This window comes from Dipodomys ordii, unplaced genomic scaffold, assembly GCF_000151885.1.
Source record: "Dipodomys ordii isolate 6190 unplaced genomic scaffold, Dord_2.0 Scaffold60, whole genome shotgun sequence".
In the NCBI taxonomy this organism is placed as follows: Eukaryota; Metazoa; Chordata; class Mammalia; order Rodentia; family Heteromyidae; genus Dipodomys; species Dipodomys ordii.
In genome coordinates, this window is record NW_012267276.1 from 7182459 (window position 1) to 7204252 (window position 21794).

General features: G+C 41.0%; 1 protein-coding gene across 1 annotated transcript in view; it reads right to left on the bottom strand.

The window, feature by feature from the left end:
- Nucleotides 1-7612: 7612 nt before the first annotated feature.
- Fat4 (FAT atypical cadherin 4) overlaps nucleotides 7613-21794 on the bottom strand; it is a 190065-nt gene continuing 175883 nt past the window's right edge. The window contains exons 13-19 of the mRNA XM_013022110.1: nucleotides 21257-21342; nucleotides 20000-20179; nucleotides 16228-16352; nucleotides 14665-14882; nucleotides 10898-11159; nucleotides 10824-10826; nucleotides 7613-9471 (exon numbers count right to left, since the gene is read on the bottom strand). Coding sequence (XP_012877564.1) covers nucleotides 7613-9471; nucleotides 10824-10826; nucleotides 10898-11159; nucleotides 14665-14882; nucleotides 16228-16352; nucleotides 20000-20179; nucleotides 21257-21342 — 2733 coding nt within the window. The remainder of the gene's footprint in view (nucleotides 9472-10823; nucleotides 10827-10897; nucleotides 11160-14664; nucleotides 14883-16227; nucleotides 16353-19999; nucleotides 20180-21256; nucleotides 21343-21794) is intronic.

The window sequence follows — 21794 nt, forward strand, 5'->3', positions numbered from 1 at the left end:
CAAAGTGGAGACACATTATGAAACACACTATCAGAGTCACAATTTTAAACAATGATTAAAAAAATGTCTCTAATACTGGGCCCTACTGGCTCACATATGTAATCCTAGATATTCAAGAGGCTGAGATCTGAGGATCATGGTTATAGCCAGCTTGGGCAGGAAAATGTGTGAGACCATCATCTCCAATTAATTACCAAAAATCCCCAAAGTGGAGATGTGGTTCAAGTGATACAGCAATAGCCTTGAGAAAAAAGCTGTAGGACAGTGCCAGACCCTGAGTTTAAGCCCCATGACAGACAAAATATGATAACAATGTGTATAGCCTGGTCACATTAGACTCGTTATTCAGGTTTTCATGGTGATCCTTGAATTTATATAAAATACATTGGCTACCTACTTAATAAAATATATGTGTGACTTGTTTAAATAAAATCATAAAATATTATATAAAATTAGGTTATGTTGGAGGAAATATTCAGGAAAATCAGGACACATAAGAAATATTTAGGGGCTGGGAAGGTGGCTCAGTGGTAGAGCTTGCCTTGCATGCATGAGGCCCTGGGTTCGATTCCTCAGCACCACATAAGCAAAAAGAAAAAAAAAGCCAGAAGTGGCACTGTGGCTCAAGTGGTAGAGCGCTAGCCTTGAGCTAAAGAGCTGAGGGACAGTGCCCAGACCCAGAGTTCAGGCCCCACGATCGGACCTCCCCCCCAAAAAAGAAATATTTAGTGTTACCAAAGTAATCGGAAAAATTTAAAAATAGAAAAACACAAATGTCAGGGGGAAAAATGTGTCATTTGATTATTTTCCTCATAGTTTTGAATCCCTTTTAAACACACACACACACAACAGAGTCTTATAACAATTTGAATGGAGCCCAGAAAAATTAAAATGGAAAAATGATACCAGTGGAGCTGGAGCACACAGGGAATTTTGACACATCTAGACAAATGTCAGAAATCATTATTCAGTATTGTCAACCAATGCAGGCATTTGCCCTTTTAACCACAAACTCAGCAAAATGATCAATCTGGGAAAACTCATATACTTGTTACTGGAGAAGAGATCAAATTCTGTGACAAAATATTAGCTGGCAGTCAGATGTACAAGCAACTAAATAAGTGAAGATAATATTTAATTCATGGCAATGACTTTCAAGTATCAGGAATTTTAATTGTCATAAGTCATTAGAAAATATAAGGACTACTGAAAACATTATGAATGTTTTATTATTATAAAATATTTTAGTCTTTATTATTTTATTATTGTGTGTGTGTGTGTGTGTCTGTGTGTCTGTGTGGGGTGTGGGTGGATTGGGGACTGGTCCTAAGGCTTGAACTCAAGGCCTAGGAGTTGTCCCTGCACTTCTTTGCTCAACATTAGCACTCTACCACTTCAAGTGGATTTTTGGTGGTTTATTGTAGATAAGAGTCTCTTGGGACTTTCTTACATGGTCTGGCTTTGAACCACGATCCTCAGATCTCAACCACCTGGGTACCTAGGATTAGAGGTATGAGCTACTAGTATTCTGCTTATTATTTTATCATTATGAATTGTTATTTAAAACATGCCATTTGAAATTAATTTTGAAAATGCATTAGTTTGGGAATAATTGATTACATTCATTGTCTAGGTCCCTGTGTGTTGAACAGAGATGACTACAAATACCATTTCTCTGCAAATATTTCACTAACTCTCTGAAAACAGAATTGTGAAAATAGGAAAGCATTTTGTAAAAGAAAAGCTCAGACCTTGCAAGCTTAGTGAAAGCAAATGTCTTTTGGGATTTTGTCAGTTCTGGGATTTGAACTTAAGACCTTGTTCAGGGGAGGTAAGGGCTCTGTTACTTGAGGCATACCTCCAATCCTAATGGTCACCTTTTAGGTGTGGCTATTTTGTAGTTAATATGTTACAAATATCTATTCAAGTGCTGTCATTTGATGCAGAATACCCTAGACATGATCTTTAGTTTGAATAGAAAGTGGCCTAAAATAATTGGTTTTGCTTTCTCCATCTCATTCTATTCTTAATTCAGTGTTGTAAATTAAAATAATTTCAAGTAAAAAGTATAATTTTAGCTATCTTAATTAAGTTCATAGTCCAAACCGTACATTTTCATGGGCATTTGCAATTCTTACTGGAAATAAAGGTTGAAAAGACAAAAAAAATACAGCTTAGCTTCACCCTTGAATGATGGATGTTTGTGTATCATGGGCTATCTCTCCAGTGTGTGTGTGTGTGTGTGTGTGTGTGTGTGTGTGTGTGTGTGTGTGCGCGCGCTATATGCACATGTGTGCCAATACTGGGCTTGAACTCAAAAGCCTTTTACTCTTGCTTTGCTTTTTTGCTCAAGGCTATCCATCTACCACTTGCACCACACCTTCACTTTTGGTTTTTTGGTGGTTAATTAGAGATGATTTTTCAGCTGGCTTCAAATCACAATCCTCAGATCTCAGCCTCCTGCGTGTCTGAGGATGGCAAGTGTGCACCACCAGCACCCAGTTTAATCTTGCACTTTCTGTCTGGATAGCATAGTGTTTTTAAGCCACAGAAGGTTTGCTGTTAAATAGAACTCCATTGTCAACTGACAAGTGAAGGCTATCAACACAGAAGAGGAGCATTTGCTTTTTTATTTCTGTTTATCAAAGGCATTTCTAAAATCTATCACTTAAAGTGAAGAATATGCCTTGTCACCCTGCTTTTTGATTGGCATTTCCTCTGATTCAGTCAATACACAGTGACTTTCTTTTCCTGCAGACTGTAAAGTAATGAGCACTTTTCTTAAGTGGACTATGGAGTTGTTTTAATCATACTGTGTTTTTTTATTTTACTTTTTGCTCTTAAAAGACCATTTCCTACACTGTTTCATATTTTAGATCCAAACATGTGGATGGCACAACTGTTTCCTAGGGCATCCTGATTCAGAAATGACAAGAAGCTCACAAGGAAACCAGAGGGAAGATGACAAGGTATGGGAAAATGGGAGTCTAAGTTTGTTCAGCATCTGTACCACAGAAAATATGGTTTCAATTTGACACAGAGAACCTGGCAACATTGCCAAGAAACTTTGTACATCACTGGGTATTTTATTTGTTCTAGAATGTTACATGGATCATGATCCTTATTTTCTATCAGGATATCATGGTTACTGATTTGGGAGTTGGAAAACCAACTGACAAACTTGGAAGAATCCAACTGGGTCACCTGAGGATCACCTGCCTTCTCACAATGCTGCTTAAAACACTCTGTGTTTCTTCCCATTCCTTCAAGAATTCATCCTGGTGAATCAACTTTGAATATTCAATACCTGAAGATTTCATGAGTCAGCCCTTTGTCTAATATGTTCAGAATTTAGATTATCTGTACATGTTTCAATTTACACATTTTAAGAACTTATAATTTCTGTGACTTCTGACACAATTATGGGTTCTTCATTTAGATGCTACTGATAAAAGATTTCTTCCAAGAGTTTTCATGGTTAATGTTAGAAATATATGTTTATATCACAATGCCACTTTAGGACACTATACATATATCCTCCTGAAATAACAAGCTTTGAAAACAGTTTATCAGTGATACAATAGTGGAGCTACCTATAAATGTTATCCATCAATAAAATCTATTCAAAGCCATTTGGGTGTAGTGGTAACACTTGTATTGACAAATCATTAAGATTTTTGGCTGATTTGCTGGTTACCATCCTAGCTTCTTAGGGGGCTAAGATCTGAGGATGGAGGGAAAGTCCAAGAGACTCACCTCCAATTAACCACATACACACACACACACACACACACACACACACTAAACTACTGGCCATTACATAAGGGACATAAGCTTGATTAATGACAGATTGTAATGCTTTATGGCATACAGAAAGCCTAAATAATGGGCTAAAATATATTCCCTTTGTAGGCTTCCTTTTCATAAGGCAAATAATTTCAGTCATCTTGAAGTTATGACCCAAATAAAGTGGGAAAAAGAATAACAGCAAAACTTATTGATTCCAATATTTAAAATTCATTCTGAGGCTCATAGATTTATCATTGTGTGGGATTCCAGATAAATAAAATGCATTTATGTCACAATAGTGATTTACTCTTGATGGAATCTCAGGAACTAATAAAGTTTCAAGGGATGTAACTTAGTTTCCCTTACAAATAAAATATTTATAAAGAACCCAAGTTTCCACATTGAAAGCATTATGTTTCTCATCAATCTTGTTGTGCGTAAAGCATTTTGTTAATACTTTAACTGGGAGTTGTTCTCCAGGCTCTTCTAGTTCTCCATTTGTTAAAGTGGTTTTAATTTATCTTAATAAGCTATCCAAGAATCTGCTCATTTAGAAAATTCTAGAAACAGCTTGATAGCCACAGCAAAGCTGTTGGTAAGAAGCAAGCAGAGTTCATGGTCTCTTAAGCCCCGTCCTCCAGACTATGATCACATGATCTACTCCCTGATCCTCACACGATCAGGACCACATACCTGGGGTATTTTCAGTTTGCAGGCAATGTTTCTCTGGGAGAAGATGCAGGGGGTATTGAGTGTATACACCATGAAATCCCAAAAGACCTTTGAGGGACTGGGAGCAATTTGAATTCTAATGCTTGATTTTGTGTGTGAACCACAGTTCAGTACCATCCATTTATTTATGGAGATTGTTACTTTGTCAAATTGTTTATAATAATGCAGCCCAATTGTGTGTGCCACATTACTTCATAATTCAGTAAATTAATCTCCATTTTTTTCTTTTTTTGGTGCTAGTATTGGGGCTTGAACTCAGGGCCTCTAGATTTCACTTAACTATTCTGCTCTACCATGAGTACCACAGTTCTACTTCCATCTTTTTGCTTGTTAATTTGAGATAAGAATCTCAGGGACTTTCCTTCAAAGTCCTGCAGGCTTTGAAGGACAGTCCTCAGATCACAGCCTCCTGAGTAGCTAGGATTGCAGGTAGGAGTACTTGTGCCTAACCATCTTTGTTTTCAGTGAAATCTTTTATTAAATTTCTGATCTAGTTTGCTGTAAATATTGTTCTTGCTTCACTGAAAAAGATTCTGTGAAGAAGAAAAATACTAGGTGTTTTCCTATAAGAATACTATCTTGGTCTTGCACTCAGATCCATAATTCAAGAGAATTTGCTCTATCTCACAAAGCATTAAGAGAAAAAGAATACAAAAAAGCTGGGCATCAAGTTAACTTCCCTGAGTGCTTCGATACTATCAACTCTGTTCTGAATTAGAGTTTATAACCTTGAGCACATTTAGATGTTTGGGAGTTTCTCCATAAAACAAAACAAAAACAAAAAAACACCATTGTTTCTAGTTACACAAAACATCAACATGTTCCCATATTTGGAGAATAAACTCATGATGCTGAAATTTCATAGGGAAACTAAAAAATTGAAACCATGTTGGCTCATCATAGGCAATCAAAAAATAAGAGATAGAAAATTAGTGTTCAACACTCAGTATCCAAACCACATTCAGCATATACTATGATTTTTGTATTTGACCTTTTTTCTCTTCTGAAGCAAAAATAATTATGTCAGCATTATTAAGTGCCAAAATAATTCTGTCCTTTATCTCAACTTGTTGGTGCTGATTTTAAAATATTTCCATTATAAAATGTTTTCCATGTACTCATTAGTGTAGAAATATGTTGTCCATAAATATTAAATTTGATGGTGGTATCTGATTCTAAAATATTCTGTGGTTGCATGGTCTTTCCAGCAACTTTGACACTTCAGTGTGGCTACTTGAGAAACAATTCTCTCATGCTCTCTGCCGTTCTCTTCTGGGTTGTTTTCACTATTCAGGAATATTGGAAAATAGACTTGCCATTAGACAGCCTGTAGAATGCATTCAGAGAGATCCATAAATTAAAGATTAAAACATGGAAGAGATCGTTGACTGCTATGAAATTCTGAGCTGGGTTGGTGGAGGAAATGAAAACTAGGTGCTTCTCCAGATCAGTTTTAATTCACTGCTGCTGCTATATGCCCAGCCCCAAGATGGCTTTCAGTGAAAATATTCTAAGAAGAACTTACAAATATTCAATAGTGGAATATTTAATGTAGATTCCTAGTAATATCAGTCTTGTAAGACAAAACTAGTCTATATTCCTCAAATCCCAGAAGAATCCACTAGCTCTGTGCTCATTTTAGTAGGAATGCACTAAAATGACCTTGTGGCATCTCTTCTGGAAAATGTCCTATAGTCCTGCTATTTTGCTCAAGGCTAGCACTTTGCCATTTGAGCCACATCTTCACTTAATTGACTGATTGTTTTTGCTGGTTAACTGAAGACTTTCTTGCTTAACCTGGCTTTGAACCATGATCCTCAGATCTCTATCTCCTGAGTAGCTAGGATTACAAACATGAGCCACTATGGTAGTTTTAGTTTTTAAATGCTGCTGTCCCACTAAATTCAATGTAACAGTCCCTATTAACAAGTACAGGACATGAATACAATGTATTTTAAATAAATATTTAATTCTATTGTTGGCATTTACAAAGTAGAAAGGCATACCATATGTTACAAATATCAAAAATGTGGAAAATAGGAATGTTACATAAGTAACAAATATAAAAAAAGTCTTTTCTTACCTTCCCTGAAAGTAAGAAAATCATTAGGCATAGGAAAATATCTATCAAAAACACAGCTCAGGTGTAAAAAAACAAAAACAAAAATAAAAAAGACTTTACACACAGTATTAAAAACATGATCTACAAAAATCACAGGAAGTAAAAAGTATTGCAATTGGACTTTACATAAATTATTTTTTTTTAAACCTGGGTACTTGGGGTGAATGCTAAATGGATGGAAAATGTCAGTCCAATCATAGCTTTGTTTAATTCAATTTGTTAAATGTTAAAAGCATAGAACTTTTTTATTTCAATAAATAACTTTTACAGGTTTCACACTAGGAAGGTAGCCATGTTTGGGGACAGAATACAGTCCTTGGTTCCTCGTGGAAGAGCGAGGAAAAGTCAGAGGGCCGCAACTGATCCGCAGAGAGGTGCGCATGTTTGAACACCCTTTCGTCAGAAAGCATGAAAGTGCTGACTTAACTTCAGTACCCAATGTCCAATTACACGCAAGCAAACTGAACCATTTCTAAGCACCACTGAATACGCAAGCTCTAGTTCTGAAAAGTGTTAATACGTAGTCTTCCACAAAACAAGTGGAAAGCTTTGTTCTATACTTTACAAGGGCCGGGCTGCATCTCAAGGATCTTGCCATGTAAAACGTAATCATAACAACACAATGGAAACCCTACCACATCCCCCGCCATTTCTGTAATGGTAACCGTTACTCATTAACCCCCAAAAAAGAAAAATCACAACAACCAAACACTGATTCATCAGCCAAACTTGCCCAACGTTGCAAGCCATGTGACTGGTTACCAAACACCAAGCATGCAGGCAAAAAATACAACGGAACAGGATTAAATTAGGAGTCATTTCGAGTCTGTCTCAGCAGCCTGGGGTTTGCTCTTCCACGCGTCGGTCCACCGAGGGCCTCCGAGGGCCCTCTGTGAGTGGGGTACACACTCGGTCCGCGATCGCCCCGCGGGTCGGGGGTTCTGGCTTCCCCCTCCCCGGCCGGGCGTCTCACGCGCGCTGCTCGGCCTCGCCCTCCGCGGGGCCGGGCTTCGCGGCCCCGGCTTCTTCTTTGCCAGCCGCCTTTTCTGGGAGAGACGCCAAGTCGATGAAGACATCAGCATAGTGGCCGAAACCGGGCCCCCAGCTCAGGAGGCTGTCCCAGCTGAAGCCGCCCGCCGGCTGGCCCGGCCTCAGCGTGCCGTCGCCCGCGGCTGCCGCCTGGGGCCCCGCGGGGCCGCCCTCCGCCCGGCGCCCGTGGAACCGCCGAGGCTTCAGCCTGGCGCCGTAGTTGTCCTCGTCATCGGCGTCCGACTCGTTGACCTGGGAGAGCTTGGGCACCCTGGACATGTAGGCCATCGGCTTCTCGCGGTCGTACTCCATCTCTGAGCAGGTGAAGGACTCGTGCGAGTCGCTGTCGGAGGAAGACTCCGGAGCCGGAATACCGTCGGCCGGGTTCCGGGTTCTGGACAGCGGGCGTCGGCAGTCCTCCTCTGACGAGGACCTCCCGTGGTCGGCACTGCAGATGCTGGGGTTCCGCGGGCGCGGGGTGTTCAGCCTCTCCACCTCTTCGATGGAGAGTCCCACCGGCGGGGAGGAGTCCAGCGGAATCTGCCCAATCGGCTGCTTGAGGCGACTCCCGGGTCTGGAGCCGTGAGCCACCATGGCCTGCGGACTCTTGCTCCTCCTCCCCAGCCTCGTGGCATAGTTGAAAAGGCCAGGTTGGCAGGTGTCGTGCATTTCCAAGGTGTTTCCATCTCTCAGAGGAAGATGGAGCTCCCTGGCTGGGCTGTTACTGTAGAAAGTAGATGATTTGGAGAAAGGCGCTGGGCTGTGTCGAGACAGAGGGTTGGGGGTGGGACAAGCCGAGTGGCTGAGCGAGCCGCTTCTCAGCCCGGGCCCGTAGGAGGGCTGGTAGGTGAGGCTGCTGGCGCCCAGGGGCATGGGGGACTGCCGGGCGAAGCCCAGCGGGCTGTGCCTCTGGATGGAGAACTTGGGCGTGTGGCTGCGGAACTGCTTGTAGTGCTGGATGATGTCGGCGTCCGAGGGCGCGATGCTGCTGGCATTGTCGATGTCATAGTGCTCGATCTCCTGCTCCGGGGAGGCCAGGGGCGCGCTGGGCACAGTCTCCGCACCGTGGGGGAGCCCCGTCTCGTCGTAGATGAGATAGGGGTTCTCCCGCTCGATGATGTCCGGCTTGGGGTTCCCCTCGGGCTGCTTTCTCACTGTCAGGTCATCCGCGTAGGAAGGGATGTTGTCTGGGTCATCGAAAGCGACGTTCTCGCTGCCTTTCTTCTTCTTTTTCTTCTTCTTCTTCTCCTTCGGCTTCTTGTCCTGCTTTGGACTCTTGCCTTTCTTCCCTCGGCACTGATTGCACACTATGAGGCTGAGGACCAGGAAGGCGAGGACGGTGGCGCAGCTGCCCACGATGGCGGGCACGGCCCACAGGGGGAGCGAGATCTCCTCCGGGCTGGGGCTCAACACGCACACGTGCCCTCCGTGACTCCCAGCCTTGCACACTTTGCCCTGGGGGCACAGGATGCCCAGGCAGGCCACCACGGTCTCACAGGTCCGCCCCGTGTGCGACTCAGGGCAGCTGCAGGTGAAATCCGAGACGAGGCCAGGCTCGCAGCTGCCCCCGTTCTGGCATGGGTGGGAGGCGCAGTCCCCAGGAGGAACGCACTTGTATGCATACCACTGGTTCAGGCACAGCAGGTCGCCCCAGCAGGGGTTGCTGGCACAGATGTTGGGCCCGCGACAGCCGATCTTCACCGAGGGATCTGTTTTCGAGATGGAGGCCAAGCTGTGCTTCCCGCTGAAAGGGAGACTTTCACCTCCATATAACACCCAAGCAATGCAGCCGCTGAGCCCTGCAAGGAAGAGTAACCTGAGATGAGAAGCCGCCCAATCACATCCTGAGAAGCCGCCCATACCGATCCTTAGAAACTAGAGTTAATTCCGCCCTCCAGCTAAAAGATGGGAAATCCAAGCGAGTTGAGTCAGCAGGGTGAGTAAAGTTTCCCAAAGTGCAGAAGGGACTGGTTTATACCACCTGAAGCCTTAGGAATTAGCCAAACAGACTTCAGTGTCTTCAATCTCTTTCTTGCTCGGTTTAATCATGTTCTGGCTCTGCTTTTGCAATCTGTGTACTTTAAATTGCTACTTAGAACTAAATCCAATTCTGGGTGCTGGTGGCTCACCCTGTAATCTGAGCTATTCAGGGGGCTGAGATGGATAACTGTTCAAAGCCAGCCCAGGGAAAACTCTAATTAACCAGCCAAAATTGGAACTGGAGGTGTGGCTCAAGTAGTAGAGCACCAGTCTTGAGTGGAAAAAGCCAAGTCAGAACACAAGGCTTTTGAGATCAAGCCCCTTGAAGGGAACATGGCACACAATCCAAATTATTTTTTAATCACTAACAACAGCAATACCACCAAAAAAAAAAAAAAGTAGGCCAACAGATTCAGCTACAAGGTCATGCAATATCAACAGAGTGGGTGGAACACCCAAGCATGAAAAAAAAACACTAGTGATTCGTTTAACTTTCTAGAACACATCATGGCTCTCTCCTTTGTCTACTTTTTTTGTGGGGTCCTAGGGCATGAACTCAGGGGGTGGACACTGTTACTGAGCTTTCTGGTTTAAGGCTAGTGCTCTATCACTTGAGCCACATCTCCACTTAAAGCTTTTCTGGTTAGCTGAAGATAAGAGTCTTTTCTGTTCAGGCTGGTTTGAACTGCCATCTGATTTCTCAGCATCCTGAATAGCAAATATTTCAGACATAATCACCAGCACCTGGCTTCATCATTCACATTTAAGTGTACAAAGGTTTCCATTACTTCCTTCACGTTCTCTTACTACTTTGCATCCATCCTTCACATCATTTTTGTTAAGTTAAAATACTATATTGATTTGTGTAAGGGTTTGATTAACATTTGTCTCCCTTTTCTCACATGCCCCATGGACAGCATAATTACGAATTCAGGAATGAGTAAACACTAGCTCAGCAGACAAGCAAAGCATAAAAAGGGGTGAATTATGACCTTGGTAGAATAGATATAAATGAATAAAGGAGATGATGGCCGGCATTTATTGTTTCTAAACTTTCTAAATGCACTTGAGGTGGTCTTAAAGCCATCTTCACTGGTGCTACTTTTGCAAAACCCTTTATTGCAACAAATCATCCTGAGTTGGGAGTTCCTGTTAAGTAAGCAAATTCTACCTGCTTGGTCACAAAAATTCCCAACTGAGAACATGTTTTTTCCCTTTCTTTCATGGCTATACTCAAGCAATTACCTGTTTGGGCATCTCTGTGAGCTTGGTTGGGTGGAATTCCACCAAGAGAAATGGTGAGCACATCAAGACCACCAAAATCCTGAGTGGGGTGAAGGATATCTCTGCTATACATTCTGTCAATGGACAATACCGTGGCACTTCCATTCTTCCCAATTAAGAAAGTATGCCAATGTCCATCCGCAACATAAACTTCAGGAATATTTCTCTCCACTTTCCCAGCAATCCCTGCATCAGAAGTGAAATGTACTTTCCCATTCTTGATCTGTCAAAAAAATTAATTAAAAATAAGACCAAATGAAATACATGTTTAAATATTCAAACTTATAGAACTGAATCTGTGTGTGAGTGTGTGTGTACACGTGTACATGCAAGCTGTCTATGGGCATTTTTGCTCAGTGGTAGTGCTCTACCACTCAAGCCACAGCTCTACTTCTGCCTTTTCATTAGAGATAAGAGTCTCTTGAGCTTTCTTGCCCAGGCTGGCTTTGAACTGTGATACTCAGATCCCAGCCTCCTGAGTAACTAGAATTATAGTCATGAGCCATTGGCAGCCAGCTTTAGAATTGAATTTTTAAAAGACTGATTCATCTAAGCAGTCTGCATAAAGAAAGTATCTCTGCTAGTATTAGACGGTGTTAGCATGTATCTTCTGCAATTTTAGGTAGTAACTTACTATTTAGTACTTTCAGTAGTTTTCTTTTTTTACATTTTACATTTATATTTGCATTACTGAAGCTACTCTTTGAATACATTGTTTGAGCATTAGTATGGTCCTATTTGTAAAGTATAACACAGTGTGCAAATCTTAAATAATAACTTTGTGTGTGTATGTGTGTTGGGACTAGGGTATGAACTCAGGTTCTCATGCTCTTGAACTGCTAGGATTACAATCATCAATCACCAGAAACTGGCTTATATAATAACTTTTGAACAAGAAATTAAATGCAATTGTTCTTCATATTCTCCATCAATAGCTTTTGTCTATATTTAGCTTCTTGAGATGCACAGAATTATTTTATAAGAACACGATTTAATAATGGAGTGAATAGCTATTTAGATAAATAACATCTTTTGGGAATACTCTACTTCAATATCAAATATTTCATGTATTTTGTCTAGTTTGACAAATACCCTATGGCCATCAAAAATGCTATTATCACTTGCAAAATACAAAATGAGTACTCAGTATAAAAGAAGTATAGTTGGAAAAATCAAGACCAAAATAAATTCTTTGCCTTCTCATCTATTACCCATTGGAAATTTAAGAAAGAAATGATGTGTATAATAATTTTAAGAAAGAAATGATGTGTTATTTCTTTTGGTACATGTATATGTGTAGGAGCTATGTCTTGAACTCAGGGCCTGGGCACTATTCCTTAGCCTTTCCATTCGGTGCTGATGCTCTACCACTGGAGCTACAGCTCCACTTCCAGCATTTTGCTGGTTAATTGGAGGTAGAAGTCTCTTGGGCTTTTCTCCCTAGGCTAGCTTCAGAGAGTGATCTTCAGCTCTCAACCAACTAAATAGCTAGGCTATAACATTTCTTGGAATGAAACTGAAGAGCAAAGAATGACTTGTTGATCATGGAAGGCTAGATGACTTTTTGGGTTGGGTTTGCTTTTTCATGTTTCCTAAGGTGTTAGTTTACCTCCCCTCCCTAGAGAAACCCAGAAGACACAGATGCCCTGCTCCTGTGAGCAGCCACCAAGCTCAATTCCCTATGAGTAGACCAATTTAAAAAATGGAATAATTCATGAGCTAGATGAACATTTGTTTCAGGGAGCACAGTACCATTCCACTGCCAGATAAAGCTGGTGTCTTGGCGCTAGTGTGAGTGGCATCCTGCCTTGAATAGAGGAAATGGAAAGACAGAGCTGTTCACTGTGTGACTCAGATCAAATGCTGTTTCTCCATGCAATGTAGGCATCTGGGTGAGCTCCAAATCAGCACATTGGTACTTCATGCAAAATATGCTGAATGCATTTACGTACGTTGGTCATATAGTAATGTTTTATGAAAGCACTCTTTCCAGATAGAATGTGTGTGTGTATGTGTGTGTGTGTGTGTGTGTGTGTGTGTGTATCAATACCAAATTCACATAGCAGAAAAGATAGAGGAATTGAAGTTAAATAACATTTAACATAATTATAACAGTGAGCAGCAAGTAAGGATACATGATAGAAACAGCAATGTCTTTTTTCTTGTGTTGGTACTAGGGCTTGAACTCAAGGCTTCACAGTTTTGCTTAGCTTTTTTACTCAAATCTGGTGCTCTACCACTTGAACCACAATTCCTCTTCTGACATTTTACTGGCTAATTAGAGATATGACTCTCTTGGATTCATCTCCCCAGGCTGGCTTTGAACTGAGCTCAACAGATCTCAGCTTCCTGAGTATCTAGAATTGTAGGTATAAGCAACTAATGATCAGAAAAGTCAATCCCTTTTGATAAGAATGGTTTTTCACCCAGCTGTGTGTCTCTCCTATGTATCTCTCCATCAATGAATGTCTATTAGAAGGGCATTTTCCATATGCCAAATGTATAAACAGACTGACAAGAAGAGAACTTCCCACACTAATGTTTTTAATGTTTATCTTCTCTCTTGCAGCACTCCACCTAACACAGCCTTCCTAATGTTCCAAATACTATCATGATGTTTTGCTGCTGTTTATAAGTTTATTAATTTATTTAGTTTTAAATCCATAGATCTGAGAATATATAATTTACCCTATATCTTCATTTATCTAAATAAACTTAGAGAAACAACAGAACTGCTTTGGAGCAAAGATATAGTCCAACACTGAGGATTATTAAAGTGCTCCACATGCAGGAGAATGATGGAGAGAGGACAAGTGCACAAATAGAGTCATCATATTCAATGTGCATATGTGAAAATGGAACCCAGTCACTTGAGGGGTGGGTGAGGTTAGGAGAGATGAGAGAGGAGTTGGAAGGGGAGGGCTTCAACAGAGATGCATTGCACTCACAAACTGACATGGGGAATGTGAAACCCCTCTGTATAACTACTTAAAACTAAATAAAAAATATTTTTAAAGAAAGAGCTCAAGTGGTAAAGTATAGTTTGAGTAAAAAAGCACCCAGTCCTGATTTCAGGCCCAATTAATGACACACACAAATATAAATAATTTACTAAAATTTATATATAATTGTTGGCATGTAGATTTATACAGATAATGCTTTAACATTATTTGGAGAGATGAGGTTCACATATAGGTAATTTCATAGTTTGCCTAGCTTGTGACTTGAACATATACTCCTAAATAAAGTTCTAGAATCTTAATCTGGAATATTTACTCTAATCATATAACAAACAACCTACTCTTCATGTTTAATTTCCAGTGGGGGCAAGGATGAGCTTTCTATTTCAAAACCACAGCATGTCTTTTTTTATATAGCTGTACAATTTTGGGGGGAGTTTCAATTCCACAAGTCAGCACTGTATGGTTTTCCTTTGCTTTGCTTAAAGCTAGGCAAAGCCCCACTATTAAAAATTTAATCAAGCAAAATAGACTCCCACAAAGCCCCATAATTGGTCTTGAAATCAGGGTCTCTTGCTCTTGCTTGGTTTTTCACTCAAGTCTAGCACTCTACCACTTAAGCCATACCTCCACTTCTGGCTTGGAGTCCTGCCTTGGTGAGCCCTCTAAGAGCTTGCAAAGAAAAGTCTAGGCACTATAAGAGGTGAGCGATGCCATGGGCAGTCCCCCATACCCCCATGATGAAGTCACCATAAGCGTTCATCCTACCTTCACTGTTGTGTAGTTGCTGCTTTCTTGGATGTGGATTAAAATTCCATTCTCACTTCTTGTCCTGAATTTGACTTCCAGACTGTTCACACCATAAGGTTCCACTGGGGCCCCTCGCAGGCTCTGCCTCAGCAGATGCTCCCTCTTCTCATTCTGGCTCATGTGGTAATCCAGACGTCCTTTGCCTTCTAAAGACAAGGCTGTGTCTGGAGTAATAGCTGAAAGACAGAGAAGAGCAGAAAAAGGAGTCTCATATATAACCCATTTTTGGCAACACTTTCTTTCAATTATAAAGCAAGGGTGGTGGTGGTAATGGGAATGTCATTGTTGTATCTCCACGCTCCATGCCTATATATGCTGGACTCCATTCAACCTCACCCCCTCTAATACACACCCCTTTCACCCCCCAAAAGCCACCACTATTAGGTTTCCTTCTATTGGAGCACTTTCTCTGCTGACAAAAATTAATACAAAGGACAATAGTAATTTCAGCATATATTCAAGTGCTGAAAATATGCACTTAAAAATTCCTTGGCTCATGTAATTGTAACCCCTCTGTACAGTATGTTCACAAATAAAATAAAATAAAATTAATAAAAAAATTCCTTGGCTCATGCCTGTAATCCTAGCTACTCAGGAGTCTGAGACCTCAGGATCAAGGTTCAAAGCCAGCCCTGGCAGAAAAGTTTAGGAGATTCTTACCTCCAATTAGCAACCAAAAAGCTCACAGTAGAGCTGTGGCTCAAGTGTCAGCCTTGAGCACAAAGTTCAAGGCCCTAGAATTAAGCCCCAGGACTGACACATACACAAACAGATATCAGACACTTCCACTGAATTAAGTACTAAAAATTTACTTGAAAAAATTATATATATGTGGATATATATGTATATAATCTTAATGAAAGAGGGCCCATTAGAGGTTGCTAATGTAATATACAGCTGGAAACCACCAAACTTCATTTTCTAATGATGGTTTGGATATTATTACTGTCTTTATGATAAGAAAATCAGAGCATAAAAGACAAGAACTGATGAAAGAATTTAAGTTATTATTCAAAATGAATTAGTTCACTGCAAATTAAAATGGATATCATCCCTTTCATAGATTTTGTGGCTGTTGTGTGCTAGTTTTAGCTCAGTACTCAATGATCTAGTGGATATATCTAATACCCATATATATAAATATATATGGTAAATATATATATAACATATCATATATATTATAAATAATACATATTAAGTAAATCCACTAAAGAAATAACTAGAGGAATATCCCTAGATGATAAGCAACAATAAAGCACCACCTGAAAATTCTTTTAAAATTCTTAGCATTCCTGAAGATAACACACAAAGTAATAATATATTCAGAAAGAGTCAGATGCAGTGATAATTCTTTCAAAGGTGTCACTCTTTTTCGTTTAAAGAAACTAATTAAATATGTTACTGTATTTGACCAACTGTTGTATGTTGAAAGAAGGCATGTTTAATATGAGGGCCTGGCTCTACTGACGCAGTGGTGTATTCAGATGCATATGTTCCCAGTGAGCAGGGCTGGACACCTACATTTCTCACAGTATTTCCCAGCCAGGCCCTCTCTGCAGCGACACTGCTGCCAGGACCAGTGGTCCACGCAGGTGCCACCATGCTGGCAAGGGGTGCGTGTACAGGCTCCTTCCAGTCTGGGGCATCTGGAATAAAAGCACAGTGAAGAACCATGAAATACAAACAGGGAGGAAGAGGTTGATAAAAAAAATAGATGAGCTGGGTGGGCACCAGTGGCTTATACCTATAATCCTAATGAGGGGCTGAGATCTGAGACCCATAGCTCAAAGCCAGCCTGGGCATAAAGGTCTGTAGGATTCTTATCTCCAATTAACTGCCAAAAAGTAGGAAGGGGAGCTGTGGACCAGGTGGTAGAGCATTAGAATTATGCACACACAAAAAAATGGCTCAATGATAGCACCCAGGCCATGAGTTTGAGAACCAGTGCTGGTGCGCGCGCGTGTGTGTGCGCGCACGCACACACACACACACACACACACACACACAAAAGATGAACTTATACCAGGTGCCAGTAGTTCAACATGGCTGAGACCTGAAGATCACAGTTGAAAGCCAGCCTGGACAGGAAAGTCCATGAGACTCTTACCTTCAATAAACTACTAAAAAAAAAAAAAAAAAAAAGCCACAAGTGGCACTGTGGCGCAAGTGGTAAAACACTAGCCTTAAGCACAGAGAGGCTCAGAGACAGAGCCCAGGCCTTGAGTCCAAGCCCCAGGACCAGAAAAAAGGTAAAATCAAAAGAAGAGAAAACTAAGATGAACTAATTAACCTACTTAACTTCCAAGACTCGGTTATTAAGTTCAACTTACAACATTGAAATCTTGTAACATATAATTTGCTTCATATTAAAGAGAGGATTTAATTTTAAAAATCTTATAAAGCAATAACAAACCAGGTAATTATTTCTGTTAAATACATAGTTTGTAAAGGCAATACTGAGGTTCAAACTCAGACTTGAGCTCATATGCATGGTACTCTACAACCTGAACCATGCTTTTAGGCCTATTTTTTGTTTTTTTTGTTTTTGGAAATGGAGTCTTATGGACCTTTCTGTCCTAGCTAGTTTTGGCTTTGCACTGGCTCAACTTGCTTGCTCACAACTGGTGCTCAACACTTGAGCATAAACAGAGCCTTCATTTCAGCATTTTGCTGATTCCTTGGAGATGGAGTTTTCTGGACTGTTCTTCCTGGGTTAGCTTCAATTTCAATTCTCTGCATCTCAGCATCTTAAGTAGCTAGGATTTACAGGTGTAAGCCATCAGTACCTGGCTTAAATTAGTTCTTTCTAAAACAGCATAACATGGTCAATGAAATCTTTTACTTACCAGAATCCAGCATCCAGAGTTTGATTAGATTTTTTTGTGTGTGTGTGTACCTACCCTGGGGTTTGAATTCAGGGCCTGGGAATTGTCCCTGAGCTTTTGTGCACAAGGCTAATGTTCTACCACTTGAGTCACAGCACCATTTCCAGCTTTTTATAGTTAATTGGAGAGACAAGACTTCCCTGCCCAGGTTGGCTTTGAACCTCAATCCTCATAGATCTCAGCCTCCTAAGTAGCTAGAATTGTAGGTGTTGAGCCACTGGTTCCAGGCTAAACAGCTTAATTTGATTACACATGTCCATAAGCTACTCACACAATAGAAGAATGCCTGTTCACGTTCAAGTTATTGTTGCAAGCATAAGTGTAAAAGCAACAAATACCAGGCACTTGCCTGTAATCCTAGCTACTCATGTGGCTGACATTTGACGATTCTGGTTCAAAGCTAGTCCAGACAGGAAAGTCCATGAGACTTAACCAATGAGCCACTAAAAAAGCCAGAAATAGATCTGTGGCTAAAGTGGTAGAATGCAAGCCTTATGCAAAAAAGCTTAGGGACAGTTACCAGAGCCCTGAATTAAAAAAAAAAAGTTATAAAGAAAAAAAATCCATGCATTCATGGAATAAGTTTCTTTTCCTATCAGGCGACAGTGAACTCAAGACCTCATGTTTTTGCTTCGTTTTTTTCCACTCTAGGCTAGTGCTCTACTACTTGAGCCACAGATACACTTTTAGCTTTTCGCCATAATTGAAGATAATAAGAATCTTATTGCCTGAGCTGGCTTTAAACTGATCCTCAGATCTCAGCCTTCTGAGTTGGTAGGATTACAGGCCACCTGTGCCTGGCCACTATATAACACACAAATACACACATATTATACATATGTATGTGTGTGTAAGTATGTGTGCATATTATATACAGCACTCAGGGCCTGGGTACTGTCCCTTAACTTTTTTGTTCAAGGCTAGCACTCTACCACTTGAGCCACAGGCTCCATTTCTGGCTTTTTTTGGTGCTTAATTAGAGATACGAGTCTCATAGACTTCCCTTCCCAGGCTGCCTTCAAACTGTGATCTCAGCCTCCTGAGTCACTAGAATTAGAATCATTAACCACTGGTGCTATACTTTTAAGAAGAAAAAAATTGAAATTAAAAGTGGAATAATATAGAAGGAAGTATGCCACAGTGTTAACAATGCCTAACAACCTCCATTTTGTATTTTTCTTTACTCCTGGACTAATGATAGTAATGACATTTTATTCTTTTTTGTAACATAAAACTATCAGTTTATAGAAAATAAAGGTAAACACCAAATTATATCACTTCTAAATATGTAGGATTATATATGTGAGCCACTAGTGCCTAGTCAATCTGAGTCTTAAGTACATGTAACAGCTGACATTGAGGTATCACAATGTGACAGCCATCTTCACCCTCTGACCTACCTGCTGACCACATTCAGCCTCCACAACTACTGTGCAAGGTGAGGTAAAGAAAATGTGTGCATGGGGGCTGGGAAAGTGGCTTAGTGGTGGAGTGCTTGCCTTGCATGCATGAGGCCCTGGGTTCAATTCCTTAGCACCAAATAAGCAGAAAAAAGCCGGAAGTGGCACTGTGGCTCTAGTGGTAGGGCTCTAGCCTTGACATGAAGAGCTGAGGGACAGCACCCAGGCCCAGAGTTCAGGCCCCATGAATGAGCAAAATAAAAGAAAGAAAGAAAATATGTGCATGCTTGTATACTTCCATACAGTCCAAATATTAATTTTTCCAACTAATATTTCATTTTGTGCCAAATTAAACCCCAACTACCAATAAATATTTAAAACTTAAAACATTAAAAAAATATGTTTTAGGATTTAGATGCTGTAGGAATCCTTCACAACTATCGCAGGGGACCATGCGGATTGCAGCACAGGTGAAAGATTATTGTAAGGTTTATTAGAGGGGCCATATCTCTCCGAGAGAGGGAACACATGGCTTAGGCCACTATCCTAGCGGTGGGCAGATCTAGGTGGAAGGAAGTGAGGGCGGAAGTGAGTTAAGTGTGTGCCTACGCCCAGAGGGAATGGCCATCTGTATGGCAGAAACTCTAGGTCAGGGAGGAGCTCAGGTCTCGGTGGAGCTGAGGACCAAAGGTGGGGATAATACTAACTGATATAACATTTGTTATTATTGTTTTTGTGCTAGCTCTGGGTTTGAGCTAAGGATGTGGTGCTGTCCTTGAACTTTGTGTTTAAGGCTAGCACTTGAGCCATAGTTCCACTTCTGGCTTTTTGGTGGTTAATTGGATATCAGAGTCTTTCCTATCCAGGAAAGCTTTGAACTGCAGTCCTCAGATCACAGCCTCCTGAGTAGTTAGGATTACAGGTGTGAGAAACTTCATCTTTTTTGATGCTCAATTACACGCACTTTTACATTTTTCCTTTAAAATATAGGACATAAAATCTCCTTACTGGTCTAGGAGGCCGTGGACTGCCAAGGCCTGGCTGGGCTCCAGAGGCCTCCCATTGACTGCAAACTCCATGATGCAACCCACAAAATCATGGCTTTCCACATGCCCGGGCCTCTGCAGGATGGGCTCCAGGGATCGGAGGCCACCCACGGTCACGCGGTTCGGCTGCACATCCAGGGTCCTGAGTGAGAAAGGAGAGAAGAGCTGCTTGTGACAACCAAGTAGATTCCAGTTAAACAACTCATTTCCAAAGAACACCTGTGCTGGGTGTTGGTGGCTCATGGCTGGAATTAGCAACTCAGAATGCTGAAATCTGAGGATTGCAGTTCAAAGCCAGCCTGGACAGAAAAGGTCATGGGACTCATCACCTATTAACCACCAAAAAGCCAATGGCAGGTTTGACATGTGTCACCATGTTGAATTAACAATAATTGGCTAGTAGTGTGTTGTCTGGAAAAGGTACATGTGTGCACCCCAGACATAGCACAAAGAGGTCTGTGTTTGCTGTCACCTCCACCTTACTTAACAGTGTGTGTGTGTGTGTGTGTGTGCATAGGTATATGCACATGTGTCTGTGTGCATGTGTGTGTGTGTGTATGTGTGTGTGTGTGTTAGTACTGGGACATGAACTTAGGGCTTCTGGGTCCCATTTGACCTTTTTGCTCTGTGCTGGGACTCTACCACTTGAGCCACACCTCCACTTCCAGCTTTTTGGGTGGCTAATTGGAGATAAGCATCTCACAGACTTTCATACCTGGACTGGTTTTGAACCTTCATCCTAAGATCATAGCCTGCTTGAGTAGCTGGGATTACAGGCATGCACCACGAGAGTTTTGCTCTCACTCTTGTTTTTGAAAAGCTAATGCTATATTATAAGCTTCTGGTGCCTTTAAATTTAAGGAAAAGTATGTTAATTGTCCACAGTCTTTTAGATAATGTGTTTAAAAGACTTATCATCCCAACCCACACTGTTCTCAGGGCTTGGGTGTTTTGTGGCTATGCCATACCAACATTTAACTTCTTTGTTTTATTTCATTTTACTCTTCTTGTCACTGTCCTATAGTGTCTTTTTTTTAAAATACACAAAAGTGACACAGAATTATAGTAGTAATTATTTTCATTGACAACAAGAAAATCCCTTTGAGGAGACTGAATTATCTTACCTATTTATGTAATATTTAGAATAATATGATTACTTAAAAGGCATGTGGTTTAAAATTTCAAGTAAGATAAAGTTCTAAAGAATAATTTCACTCACCAGTCATCTGAGACAGCCACATTGCTGACGGTGCAGTACCCTGGTTCCTGGTTCTCAGAGCAGGAGTCTACAGTTAGGGAGGCTGCCTGTGGAAAGAGAATGAGATTGTTATCAGTGGGTCCCTGGTGAACTCTGACCCTGGGAACCTCTCTGGCCAGCTCTGCCCAGAATTCATTTCTATTTCTATCTACCTGGGCTTGAACTCAGGGCCTCCCACTCTCTCTCAACTCTCACTCTTACTTGGTAGTCTACCACTTGAGCCACACCGCCAGTCTACCTTTTTTTTGCTGGAGATGGAATGTTGTAAACTTTTCTGTCTGGGCTACCCTGGAACTCTGAGCTTCAGATCTTGATGTGTTGAGTAATTAGGATTACAGAACTGTAGAACACTGGCCCCCGGCTATTTTTTTTTTTTAAAAAAACATTTTGAGATGCAACTAAATCATTGAATTCATGATTTTTTCAAATAGTTACTTGTGTCATTCAGTCTTCAGGATCAAATGTTCCTGTCAAATTTTTCTACCAGTTTCAATGTTAA